The following is an 11,617-nucleotide window of genomic DNA, read 5'->3' on the forward strand; positions in this document are numbered from 1 at the left end:
CGCCCAACCGATGCGCGACCAACGGCCACCGGCTGAACCAGTTTAATCCGCTTACACGCTTCCTATCCCTACCGTGTCTATATATTATAAATATAAATATTAATCTCTCCCTAGGGTTTTTTGTCCTTCTAGGATTTTTTCCCATTGGGTTTTCTCCTAGGGGGTTTTTTAGTCCCAGGGAGAGTCAGCCAACTTTGGCTTAACTTAGCACTTTACTGTATACGTTACATTATTAATATGCTCGCTTACACGGTTTTTTATCATTAGCCGCTATATTCTACTTCTTATACTATGTATTGATTTTCAATGTTCTCCTCTACATCTACTCATGTAAAGCTGCTTTGCAACAATTAACAATTGTGAAAAGCGCTATATAAATAAAATTGAATTGAATAGAACTTGTGTGCATCTGGAAACAGAACAATGGCACTGATAAATATTAACATTTGTCAGGGTAAGCCAAACATGCATTTTACTCTGGGACTAGAGTAAGCCGTCTATGGGAAACCGTCCCTTAATGGATCATTATTTATTTTCCATACTGTGTTTTATTTGACCCTGGCACTGATTTAAAAGATAGGTTGACTTGCTGCATTGGGCTTTCTGTCAGAGCTGCTGAGGGACTGATCATGGTATTTTTTTCTCTATTTACTTATTCATTACTCTCTTTCTTCTTACAAAACATATGAAAAATGCAACAGTGGATTATTTCTTATGCTGTTTTTCAGGAAATTGTAATGCATACAATATTTGCTGTGGTCCTATGGTGCAGTTTCCCGGACAGGGATTAGACTAATCCTAGACTAAAATAAATGTAAGAGCTGTCCAAACTGATAACCACTTGCACTGACATATCTTACATCAGTGCCCTTTGTTTATCCTCAAAATGCACACAAGTAAATGGACTGGACTGCATTTAGCCTATATAGCGCTTTCACAGACCAATGGCCATCCAAAGCGCTTTACATATTGTCTCACATTAACTCACACATACCCCGATTCCAGTAATGTTTGTAATAAGGCATGTTTGTTAAAACTAGTTATATTTCCTTATTAAACTAAGACCTAGTCCTGATTTAAACTAATCCCTGTGCAGGAAACCACCCCTATAGCTATTTAATCTGCTAAAATTTACTTCCTTCACTCCAAACCCAAATGTGAAAAGGGCCCAAGAGAACATACAGGCCTTCTCTTTTTTATTTTATAACATAAAAATAATTATTTATCAGTTTAAATTGTTAAAGCTCTTAAATTCATTGTGCTTGAAAGAGATGGGAAGTAATGACCTTACAGAAATATCACTAAACTCAATTGAAATTTTGAAAAAACAAATTGAATTTTAGCAATGCATACTTTTTAGATTGTACTCTTGAGTAGACACGCAAACAGTTAGTACTAAAGTACATATGGTTGATTGGTACATTTCATGTCCAAAGTCATTATAATATTTTAAAATGTAATATTTTTTGCATTTCTCAAATGTATTATTTTTTTGATAATTTGATATATTTTCTAAAAAGGTGTCAAACATATAACTGAAAATCATGATTATCTGTTATCCAAATTAGTCAGTTCTGTTACTTAAAATAATAAAAAATACCACCATTTGAAAAATTACTTTGGGCACCAAATGTACCTGGATTTATATAATTACCAATATACTTGAAAAATGTGACCCTGGACCACAAAACCATCATAAGCAATATCCAACAATACCAAAATTATTGACTTTCTTTTATGATATTTGTGCACCCTCAGATTCCAGATTTTCAAATAGTTGTAGCTCACGTATTGTCCTGTCCTAACAAACAATACATTCATTACCCAACTTTCAGATGATGTATACATCTCAATTAACAAAAATTGTCCCTTATGACCAGGTTTGTGGTTCAGGGTCAAATATGGTACATGTTTGGCAAATTAAATACAGATTCTGTATGTAAAATAACCTTCATGGATATAACATGATTAAATTCACAGATCACCCAGACTGAATTGAGAACTGCTTTATTGCGCAAATGACAGTTTGGCTTGACCAGAAGTTTCTCTATACGTTACAGAAACATACAGCTATATGATGTGAGAATGTCTGCTATTTCTTCTTCCCAGGTTTAGGAGCTTTGTCAAGACCTTGTACATATTTCCGTGGGATGTGATACTGATCTGTAAGAAAAAATGTTCAGTGATGTTCTAGAAAAAAAATAAAAATAATTGGGAGGTCTTGTTGTGATGCACCATACCTAGCAGAATTTTGCCAACATGTTGTATCTGATTTCCCTGGACCTGCACCAGAACTTTGTTTTTGACGCCTGGGGAATCCTGGAGGATGCAGCTGGCCTGGACCCGATGCTGGAGTATATCTGCCACCACAGCTGGGTCCAAACCGAACGCCTCCAGGTTTTTAATAATTGTAACCTTAGAAAAAAAAAACATAAGAACATGACAGAACAATTGTTAATATATATACAGATGTTGCATTTATACAGTATATTTATATACATGACTTTGTGATGTCGTCGTACCTTCTTATTAGAGCCCCTGGAAGCTACAGTGATCTCTATGGGCTCCATCTGACCTTTCTTAACCATTGGAGGCTGACCTGGAACCAGCACCTCATGGCATGCCTGCATTTTACTTAGTGTTCTGCACACACAGAAGGTCTCAATCAATTAACATTAGTTAATGCAATAACATATTGAGCAATATTTTACCATACATAAATATGGTTAACGTTCATTTATACATTTACAGTTTGATATTTGTTAATTGATGTTTGTCAGTAATGCATTTACTATAAAACATGTATTAGTAATTTATAATTACCTAAACCCAGAATAATATACATAATATATTATATAATACCCAGAATATATATAAGAATATGTAAAAAATGTAAAGTTCATGATACCCAATACATTATGTAATGTTTACACATACACTTAAATTGAATGAGGCAGTATTTAGAGACCAGAATTTCATACAGATTTACCAAATAAGCAACTATGTATCAGCTTAACACAACACATAAGTAAGAACTACTTACTTACAGGCCTATTTTCCTCAGGAAATGTAAAAATCTAATATAGTATAAAGTTACTCTGAACCATCTGTTAGCGATTACACACAGCTGGATTGTTAACTGACTAATAGAAGCCCCTGTCATTAAATACAGTACAGAAATACAGTAAATGCATTCTTTACTAAGGCTACAATGAAACTACTGTTTGGAAAAGCTCTTCCATATGAGACACATGATTGTTTTGGTGTAGAAATAAGGTCTACCTGGTAATGAGATCATCCCACATTAGCTTCTCTACGTCATGGTACTCTGATTTTTCCAGCAAGCAGTCACAAAGTGTAGGGTTAATATTAACATAGCTGAGGAACAAAAGACAACAGTAATGCAATTTTAATTTAAAAAAAGCAAACATATTAAATTTATACATATAAAGGACTAAAACCAAACAGTAAATGGTAAACAGAAATCCTTTCAGACATAGAAAAGAGAGTGAAACTGTTCTTCTGAAGTAAAAAGTGCATAAAGTTGTTAAAGGGGTCATGACATTAGGAATCAATTTTGCCTTGATCTATTGAAAAATAACAGGTCTTGGTATCATTAATATATTCTGCAATGTATTAATAACAAAAGCATTTAAAGGAATATACCACTTTCATATAAAAATCCTGATAATTTACTCACCCCCATGTCATCCAAGATGACCTTAGGTATTGCATATTTACGTCAAGTGGTCACGCATGATGTATGCGAAACTACCGCTCCAGTGTTTACAAGTATAATGAAGATGACGTAGTTGTATGTGTAATGATACAAATTAATGTCCTTCAGTCAAAGGAGGGACTCAAATGGATCTTAAGGAGTAGTTATTACAATCATAATAAGATGAAAAACGAGCATCTCTGCAAGGCTTCTGAAGGATCCCGATGTCCCGAGAAAGAAATGGATGGATTGATTTTTATTATATCAGCATTTACCTATATGCTGAACTTAACCGGACTAAACAAGAATCCAGCAAACTGCAAGTAACGTATTTCATTTAAATACTATTTTGCAACCGGTGACAACTCGCTCAACCGTGAGCTTTGAATTAGATTGTGAAAGATGGAAGCAGGAGATCTGATAACAATATATATAAATGAAAACATATGTGTTAGAAATATGCTGTTTTTTAGGGCTGTGACGTTTAATCGTGCAAATGCGCGTTTTCTCAATGAATGAATTTGAATGAATTACGGTGAAATGCCGCCACATCCAAAAGCCAGAGGGCGCTCTCGTGTAGAAACACCATTTGTGCCACAGAAGAAGTAGCATTACAAACGCTATTCCAGGAAATGTCTAAAGGGATTCTTCAGATTGTTTCAGGTATTTTCATGACAATAAAAATATTTTGAATGATTGTGTTCGACGACTTATAAACGACTCAAGCGCATAGTGATTTTAGATTGATAAGGACTTCCTACTGATCACAGAGCCGTAGTACACGATTCAGAATCGATTTTAGGCAGGTCTTTTTAATGGGGAACACAATGTATCGTCACAGCCCTACTGGTTTTGTACTGATAATCTCTGCTAATAGTTGGTGTCAGTAAGTGCATTATTAAGGGTGCAATTTTCTGTTTAAAAAAATAAAAACTTTTAGCGTTGTGTGATTGTTTGGCTGTCTGTGACATGAATAAACACACAATGTGCTTATAAAGACCGTTTGAGAAGCTGTTTCTGTAGTCAAACTGCATGTAGGCTGTCAATCATAGAAGTGGGCGGGACACCGAGCCGGGCCGAACGCTCTTAATAAGAGGATGAAAAACAGGGTGGTAAAGGTCATAAAATAGTTAAAACTCGAGTAATATTTTAACTACACCTCAGAGAACCTAAAATAAAGTCATAAAAAGAAACATGTCATGACCCCTTAAAGTAAGTTGATCTATTTACAAACTCACTTCTTGTTAGTTTCATTAACAAGTTCACATTTCTTGACATAATCTATGATGATATTCCTCACTTCACTGGCCTTTAGAGTCGCTCCCTTTCTGAAAAACAAAGTTAAATGCTTAAACCTTGGAATAAACTCAAAACATTACACACACACATAACATTTCCTCTCATTTACCTTTTCCGGGCATCCTGAAAGAGGGGCTCCAGGCGTGCAGTGACCCCATACAGGGGTGTGATTTCAGGGGGCTGGAACGAGACCTCACAAGCTCCACCCTCCTCCACAGACTCGTGCCTACAATCCTCTGGGGTGCTGAAGGAGGACAATCTGAAAAAGTATTAAGAAAAGCTCTTTTTAGATTTCACAATACATTGTGGTGAAGAACTTAAATGCCGTACAGCATATTCATAACTTGATTACTACAAACATTAATAAAAGTAGGCCCAGACAAAATCCACAATATAAAAAAAAAAATTTGTTTTGATTTTAAGGATAAATCTGTGGAATTCTGTTCAATTGATTTTAAATTATAATCTCTAAAGTACAGTACTACAGACAGCATGATTAGACATATTTAAACAAACATGCAAAAAGCGTGAACGAAACTTTATGAATGAAGGCCTATAAATCTGCTTAGATTCTGTGTGGGCCTTGCAGTACTAAATTGTATTGTATGAATGAGAATAGGGATATAGTTTAATACAGAGCACTGCATACTCAGGGTTTTTCCAGTCAACTTCTACAATGCTCTCCACACCTTTACTCAACTCCTTCACCTGAACCAGACTGTGATCTCGCTGCATGCACTGCAAAAACTTAGACAGCTGGATTGGTTCAGGATCAAAAAACAGAGAAAGAGAGCAAAAAGTGGATACTCATAAATAAAGTAACAATACAGGTAATCTGGATTCAACTGAAACTGCAAAGTACATGAGAAGAGTACCTTTTTATAACTGGATTTCTTGATATCAATTTGCTTCCCTCTAGGACTGTGGAGAAAATGTGGGGAACATGAATATGAACAGAATATGAAAACTAAAGCATGACTTACTGTTTAATGCTCCCTTGGCACCAATTGGACTATAAACTTGTCCTAATAAACATTTGTGTTCTGTTGAAAAAGACTCACCAAAATGTGATTTTAATTGAAAGGTGAGACTTCCGTTGCAACAGTTGTCATGAGTTTAAAGCAAATTTATAAGTATGTATCGGCAGCTGTCATTTTTAGTAATCGAATATCGGTATTGGCACAGATATTTGTATGGGTGCATCTCAACTGAAAACGACTGAAACACAGTTTTTCCTCTCGCAATAAATCATTTAAAACATCACGGCGACTGATGTAGGTATACTAATATCAAATCCACAGCACTAGGCATTATTTTAAACTGAAGAAGACGTAAAAGTAATATCCTAACATTAACGCCAAAGACAGCCCCTTATAATTAGGAGTGGCAATGTAAAGGTGTTTCTTGGAAGTAATACAGTACATTATTTTAAATCAAGAGAGATGTAGGAGTGCTATCCATACATTATGGCACGAAAAGCCTCTTATACTTGGAACAGACACATATCGTGGTGTTTCTAATAGATTTTGTACATACCGCTAGCCTGGGTGCCAGACAAACTTAGCCGTGCCCACAACATTTGAGGACGGGAAGTTCGGTCTGGAGTTTCTCCATTGTTGCACTACTATGCTTGAACAAAAACAGTTCGGACCATCAAATTGTCATGACGGGCTTTATATGATGATGGACAGATGATCAAAAGGAACGTAATCAATCATGTCACCAAAGAGCGCGTGTTTTGAATCTGTTTTCTCATGGAGGAGCAAGTGAAAGAAGCAACTAAAATGGGTATCACGGCGATGCAACTCCATGTGCCCGACAAGATGGATATTATCCTGGCTGTTGGATAAGAAGGGACGTGCTAGGCTTCACTGTTTTTCAAGCCAATGTAATAGGTTTCGTCGTGGATGAAGTTCACCTAATTTACAAATGATAAGAGATAGTCTGACTGTATGAATTAGTTAATAACCGATCCAATGTCGTGATATGAATCAAAATGTTGTAAACATAGTAGGTGTCGATATACGTTTGCAAACTCAGACTTATGCTACCTTCACGTGCTTCACGAAAGATGATAATTTCCGTTTATGAACTGGTATGTGTTGTGTTCAAGTGCTTTTGTTCAAGTTCTGTAGGAAAATTGCATTCACGTGAGTAAATTGCTTTACCGCTCATTACTAGAAGGAGGCACCTATTGAATGTTAGCTAGCATCTGCTAACAAAACCATAATGGTAGTTTTAAAACTACTTCTTCCAGCGTGCATGCAGTTGAGTTCTGTTGACAACAAAACAAGTAAGCGTCCCTAAACATACGTCACACACCCCGTTCCAATAATCACAGCCCAATGGAGCGGTTTCAGACTCAAATTCTGACTAGAATTTTGAGTATGACAACGTCAGGCTAACATACCGCATTATTATGTGATTTACTTGCATTAGGTGACCTGAAGATGCAACTTAAACTTTTTTCCATTAGCAATTTGCGAAATACATCTTTTTCAAACTGCCTAAACCACCTCATGCAAGTGTAAAAACGTTTGGAGTTTTTGCAAAATTGACATGTTTACATTGGCCATATTTTCAATGTCAATTTGCACAATTTAAAGGGTAATGGAAACACAGCTACTGACTTTTACATTTAAATTTGTAAGTAGCAAAACGAAAATTACCAGCAGGACACCATGTGGTTGCGCAGAAAGTTGCTGGTCAGCAGGGGGAGCTCTGACTTTTTTACTTTAGTCTTAAGTGCATGAAGGAAACACTGGAACAATAACGCGTCCATTTGCTCTGCAGAAAGACACAAATGTTAACACACGTGACTGACATGAGACATTTCTTCCATTTGCAGTTAGGCATATCACCTTGTGGGGATCTTGAGTCGTTTTCTTCTCCGTCCGTGTCTTCTCCCTCATCATCGACCAGTTCTTCATCCTTCAACACCTGAGCGTCTTGCTCTGTCAGTGTAAGCTCCTGCATGCTCTGACAAGATGTTTCAACTGTTGTAGGTTCAGGGTTGTCCTGTCCTTCACTCGTTTGCCCGTCTACTGTCATTCCCTCCTCGCATTCCTCTGTCTCCACCTGTGCCATAGAGTCTGTCACCGGTATAACTGGAGGATTTGACTTGTCTCCAAATGCCCTGTGGAAAATTTTCACAAAAGAGGATGTCTAAGTGAGAACACAGAGTCTGCGTACATCTGTGCACGAGGGTGCCTATAACAGATCTTACAAAAGTAAAAAAGCAGCCGCAAGGGATGTTAAAGGAATATAAAGACTAGTGTCAGAAAATATATATTTTTTAATAGTTTTAATGCAAAGCTCACCACAACTGGTCCATGTAGGTGTGCAAAATATTCACTCCTTTCCCCTTCATTCCACTATTCCTCATCGCAGCACTCGACATGGCTGCTGTACCAACAGCAACTGGTGCCCTGTAACATAAAAAGGTCACATGCTAAACAGAAGTGCACCAATACAAGTTTATGGATTAACAAGTTCATATAAATGAATATATTATTTCTTTAATCTCATCCTAATATATCAAAACAGCTGAAGCCATCTGTAGCGTGATTCGACAGTGTTCCGGTAACTAAATTTTTTTGTATGGCACCGTGTAAGCACCACAAATGTTGTGTGTTTGATCCACAGGAAACACACATACTGACAAACTGTATAAACTCTGTGACACTTAAAACATTGCCTCTCCAAGACTAGCCCAACAAATGGTGTTATGAATTCGGTTTACTGTTTTTTTTTCAGCCAATGTGAGATAGAGGGAGTGCTTGTAGCGACAGATACAACTTTACAACTTTTCTAACACAACTTTTAACTCTTTTTGTCATCTGATAAACAATTAAATTGACCAAAAAGTCTCTATCACGACAAAGGGGCCATTTACATGACAACATTTTTATGCGGGGGTCGTGAGAGCACAAATTTTTGAAGATGACCTCTCGTCATCGCAGTGTAAACTACATAAATGCAAATCTATGATAACGGTAACGTCACACACGTGGTAATTCAGTTTATAGGCATGCGTGAGTATAACCAAATCAACAATGGTGGACTACAGCAATGGTTCCTAACCTTTTTACTTTATAAAGCCTTATGAATTCTAACCTTAAAGGGGGGGGGGGTGCATGATTAAAAAAAAAAACACTTTGGAAAAGGAGTCAGGCCGACTACCAAAACACACTTGTACCCAATCAGCAGTAAGGGGCATGTCTACTAACCGACATCATTACCTGGGTTGTCTATGTGTGGGGTGGGTCTATAAAAAAAAGGTCCAGATTCTACTGGGGTAGGTGCGTGTGTTTGTTAAGGGGATTTCAAATGTCAACATTGGCTTTCAGAGATCATGCACCCCGCCTTTAATGACGTATTATTATGTGTGTATTATAACGCGTTATAAATTCTAAGCTTAAACATTAGTTTTTAGAACAGGGCTCCAAAAATTACTAGATTTTTAAGGATGTCTGCACAACTTAAAGACAGGAATTGGAGAATGTGGGCATGCAAATCTGTCTATTTCAGTGCATGTGCATTGTCTCTACATGCTTCGCATCTCAGTCTGCTGAATAACTGGTCTTGATGCAAATGATATGAGAAGAATGAAACAGTATTTAAAATGACATCAAACACATCACAGGTTTATTCATTTGAATGATTTTCACGAATACACTGATTGATTTAGTGGTTTGATGTAGAGGTCTTCTCGGGTTCAAGAAATGTACCCAACCCGAAAAAAAAAATCACTTTTTACCTGAACCCGACGTGCATAAATCTTTCTTTTTTTAAAGAAAGACCCGACCCGAGACAAACACAACAAAATTAGACCCGAATCCGACCCAGTGGCAATTTTTTTATCTGACTGGACATGAATGTAAAGGCACAGACGTGTGTGCAGTGTGCAGCCCAGCACACACCAGTTAAACAGAACAAAAACCTCAGTGGCCTTGTGTCCAATTTGGCCGGATGCTTTAACTATATTCCTTTTTTATCTGAAGACATCAAAGTAACCGTTAAAATGTGCATTCAAAATTGATTGACAGGTCTGGCTCAATGAAAATAAACCTACCACCAGCCACACGATGTCGCAAGCGCTCTTGGAAAACAGAGGACGGGTTTTAAAAGGACCTGATGCACACACGCAAAATAGTCTGGATCTGCTCGGGTCTTTTCGGAAAAACACATTCATTTTAAATAACCTGAGACCCGATGCCACTAATATTATACACGACCTGTGTCTAAGGCACACATGAAACTTTTAGACCTAAACCCACTTGGGTCGGACCTCAGGTTTTTTGATCTAACTGGACCCTCAAGACCTCTAGTTGTGATGTATCACGTTGGAATCTACTGACATCTACTAGTCTGGCACACATAATACAGAGTTTTTAGATGTCTTCAGAATCCGTGCAAATGCACATCTTTTAACAGCACTGTTGTAACTCGTGTATGTGAACTATTTCTAAAACAGAATGTTTCAATTTTTTTCTACATCTTTGTCTTGTGAAGTAGCCGAAGTACACACATAGGAGTAAAATGAGGCAAGTACCTGTTCATCACAAGATTGACAGCACAGCAGTCTCCTTGATTTACCTCAGGAAGGCCACTAGATGATACCACTACACCTGGCAACATAAGATCTGCACGAGAGATAGGGGTCAGACACACATTCTGTGGCACACAAAATACTGACAAAAATCCCAAAGATGCTGACCTGCTCCACCAGCTAACTTCTGTAGGACAGGTGGCCATGTGGTGAGTGCTGGTAACATGTCAGGAAATCGCCAAAGTGTGTACACTGAGAACAACACAGACAATGAGAAATGAAAACAGTATATCAGAAAGAAGATCAGGCTGAGTTTTCACACACAGACCCACCTGTGGGGAAAAGCTGTTTCTCCAGCTGAAAGAAAATGGGATTTTTATGAAGGACGTATAGAGTGGCTGCATCTCCCTTGTGTGTATAAATCTTCACAATATTCAGCTCTTCTTTATTTGGGACAAGATGGTTAACATCCCCCGCTGATAATGAAGAGAAAGCAGTGGATATATCTGTTTTGAGTTTCCTCCTGTATAAGCAGACAAAACCACAATAACATGGATGACAAAATTTTTGTACGAAAAATAACTAACAATTTCTTAAATCAATCTAAGATTCAGCAAAGTCAGGGGGACACTTTGTAAATAAGCTTTAATAAATCCATATTAAACTGTCTTTTTAAAAACTACATAATGTATTCTGCTTAATGTTACCATGCAGTAGTATACAGTACCTTAATTATAAACATTATTTAATACTAAGTCTGAAAGTCTTGAATCAGGAATCGGGCGAGTTTAGCTAAAGTATTATGATTCATTTTGAACTCATCTATATAGTAATACCTGTCGGATCCCTTTACAACCGTGTTAGATTTCACACGAAACGCTTTTGCAAACATCCTGAAATTCCGATGACTCCGTATTTGAAAGAAGTTGTTTAAAACACCTAAATATATATTAGCTTCCACTTCTCTATATTATAAAACAACATGATCGGAATATTTCTATCTACTGTAATGCTGTAAGCGGCATGCAGGTGCAACGTTGAAATATGAC

General features: G+C 37.1%; 1 protein-coding gene across 1 annotated transcript; it reads right to left on the bottom strand.

Moving 5' to 3' along the window:
• Positions 1 to 1,991: 1,991 nt before the first annotated feature.
• eif2d (eukaryotic translation initiation factor 2D) lies at positions 1,992 to 11,611 on the bottom strand. Its single transcript, XM_065247502.1, has 15 exons — positions 11,405 to 11,611; positions 10,901 to 11,091; positions 10,737 to 10,820; positions 10,572 to 10,662; positions 8,338 to 8,445; positions 7,879 to 8,153; positions 7,687 to 7,804; positions 5,893 to 5,938; positions 5,667 to 5,773; positions 5,127 to 5,276; positions 4,957 to 5,046; positions 3,283 to 3,378; positions 2,523 to 2,643; positions 2,241 to 2,415; positions 1,992 to 2,163 (listed from the first exon to the last, which is right to left on the bottom strand). The coding sequence occupies exons 1-15, from the start codon at positions 11,458 to 11,460 to the stop codon at positions 2,093 to 2,095; spliced, it is 1,779 nt and encodes a 592-aa protein (XP_065103574.1). The 5' UTR covers positions 11,461 to 11,611; the 3' UTR covers positions 1,992 to 2,092.
• Between the last annotated feature and the right edge of the window lie 6 nt (positions 11,612 to 11,617).

Source organism: Paramisgurnus dabryanus, chromosome 11, assembly GCF_030506205.2.
Source record: "Paramisgurnus dabryanus chromosome 11, PD_genome_1.1, whole genome shotgun sequence".
Classification (NCBI taxonomy): Eukaryota; Metazoa; Chordata; class Actinopteri; order Cypriniformes; family Cobitidae; genus Paramisgurnus; species Paramisgurnus dabryanus.

What these genes read in the sequence shown, in the direction of transcription:
- eif2d (XM_065247502.1), bottom strand. Translation starts at nt 11,460, where the DNA reads ATGTTTGCAAAAGCGTTTCGTGTGAAATCTAACACGGTTGTAAAGGGA. An exon ending in GTTGACTGGAAAAACCCTGA is followed by an intron (nt 5,277 to 5,666) that starts GTATGCAGTGCT and finishes ATACTTTTTCAG; the next exon opens with ATTGTCCTCCTTCAGCACCC. An exon ending in CCAGGGGCTCTAATAAGAAG is followed by an intron (nt 2,416 to 2,522) that starts GTACGACGACAT and finishes TTTTTTTCTAAG; the next exon opens with GTTACAATTATTAAAAACCT.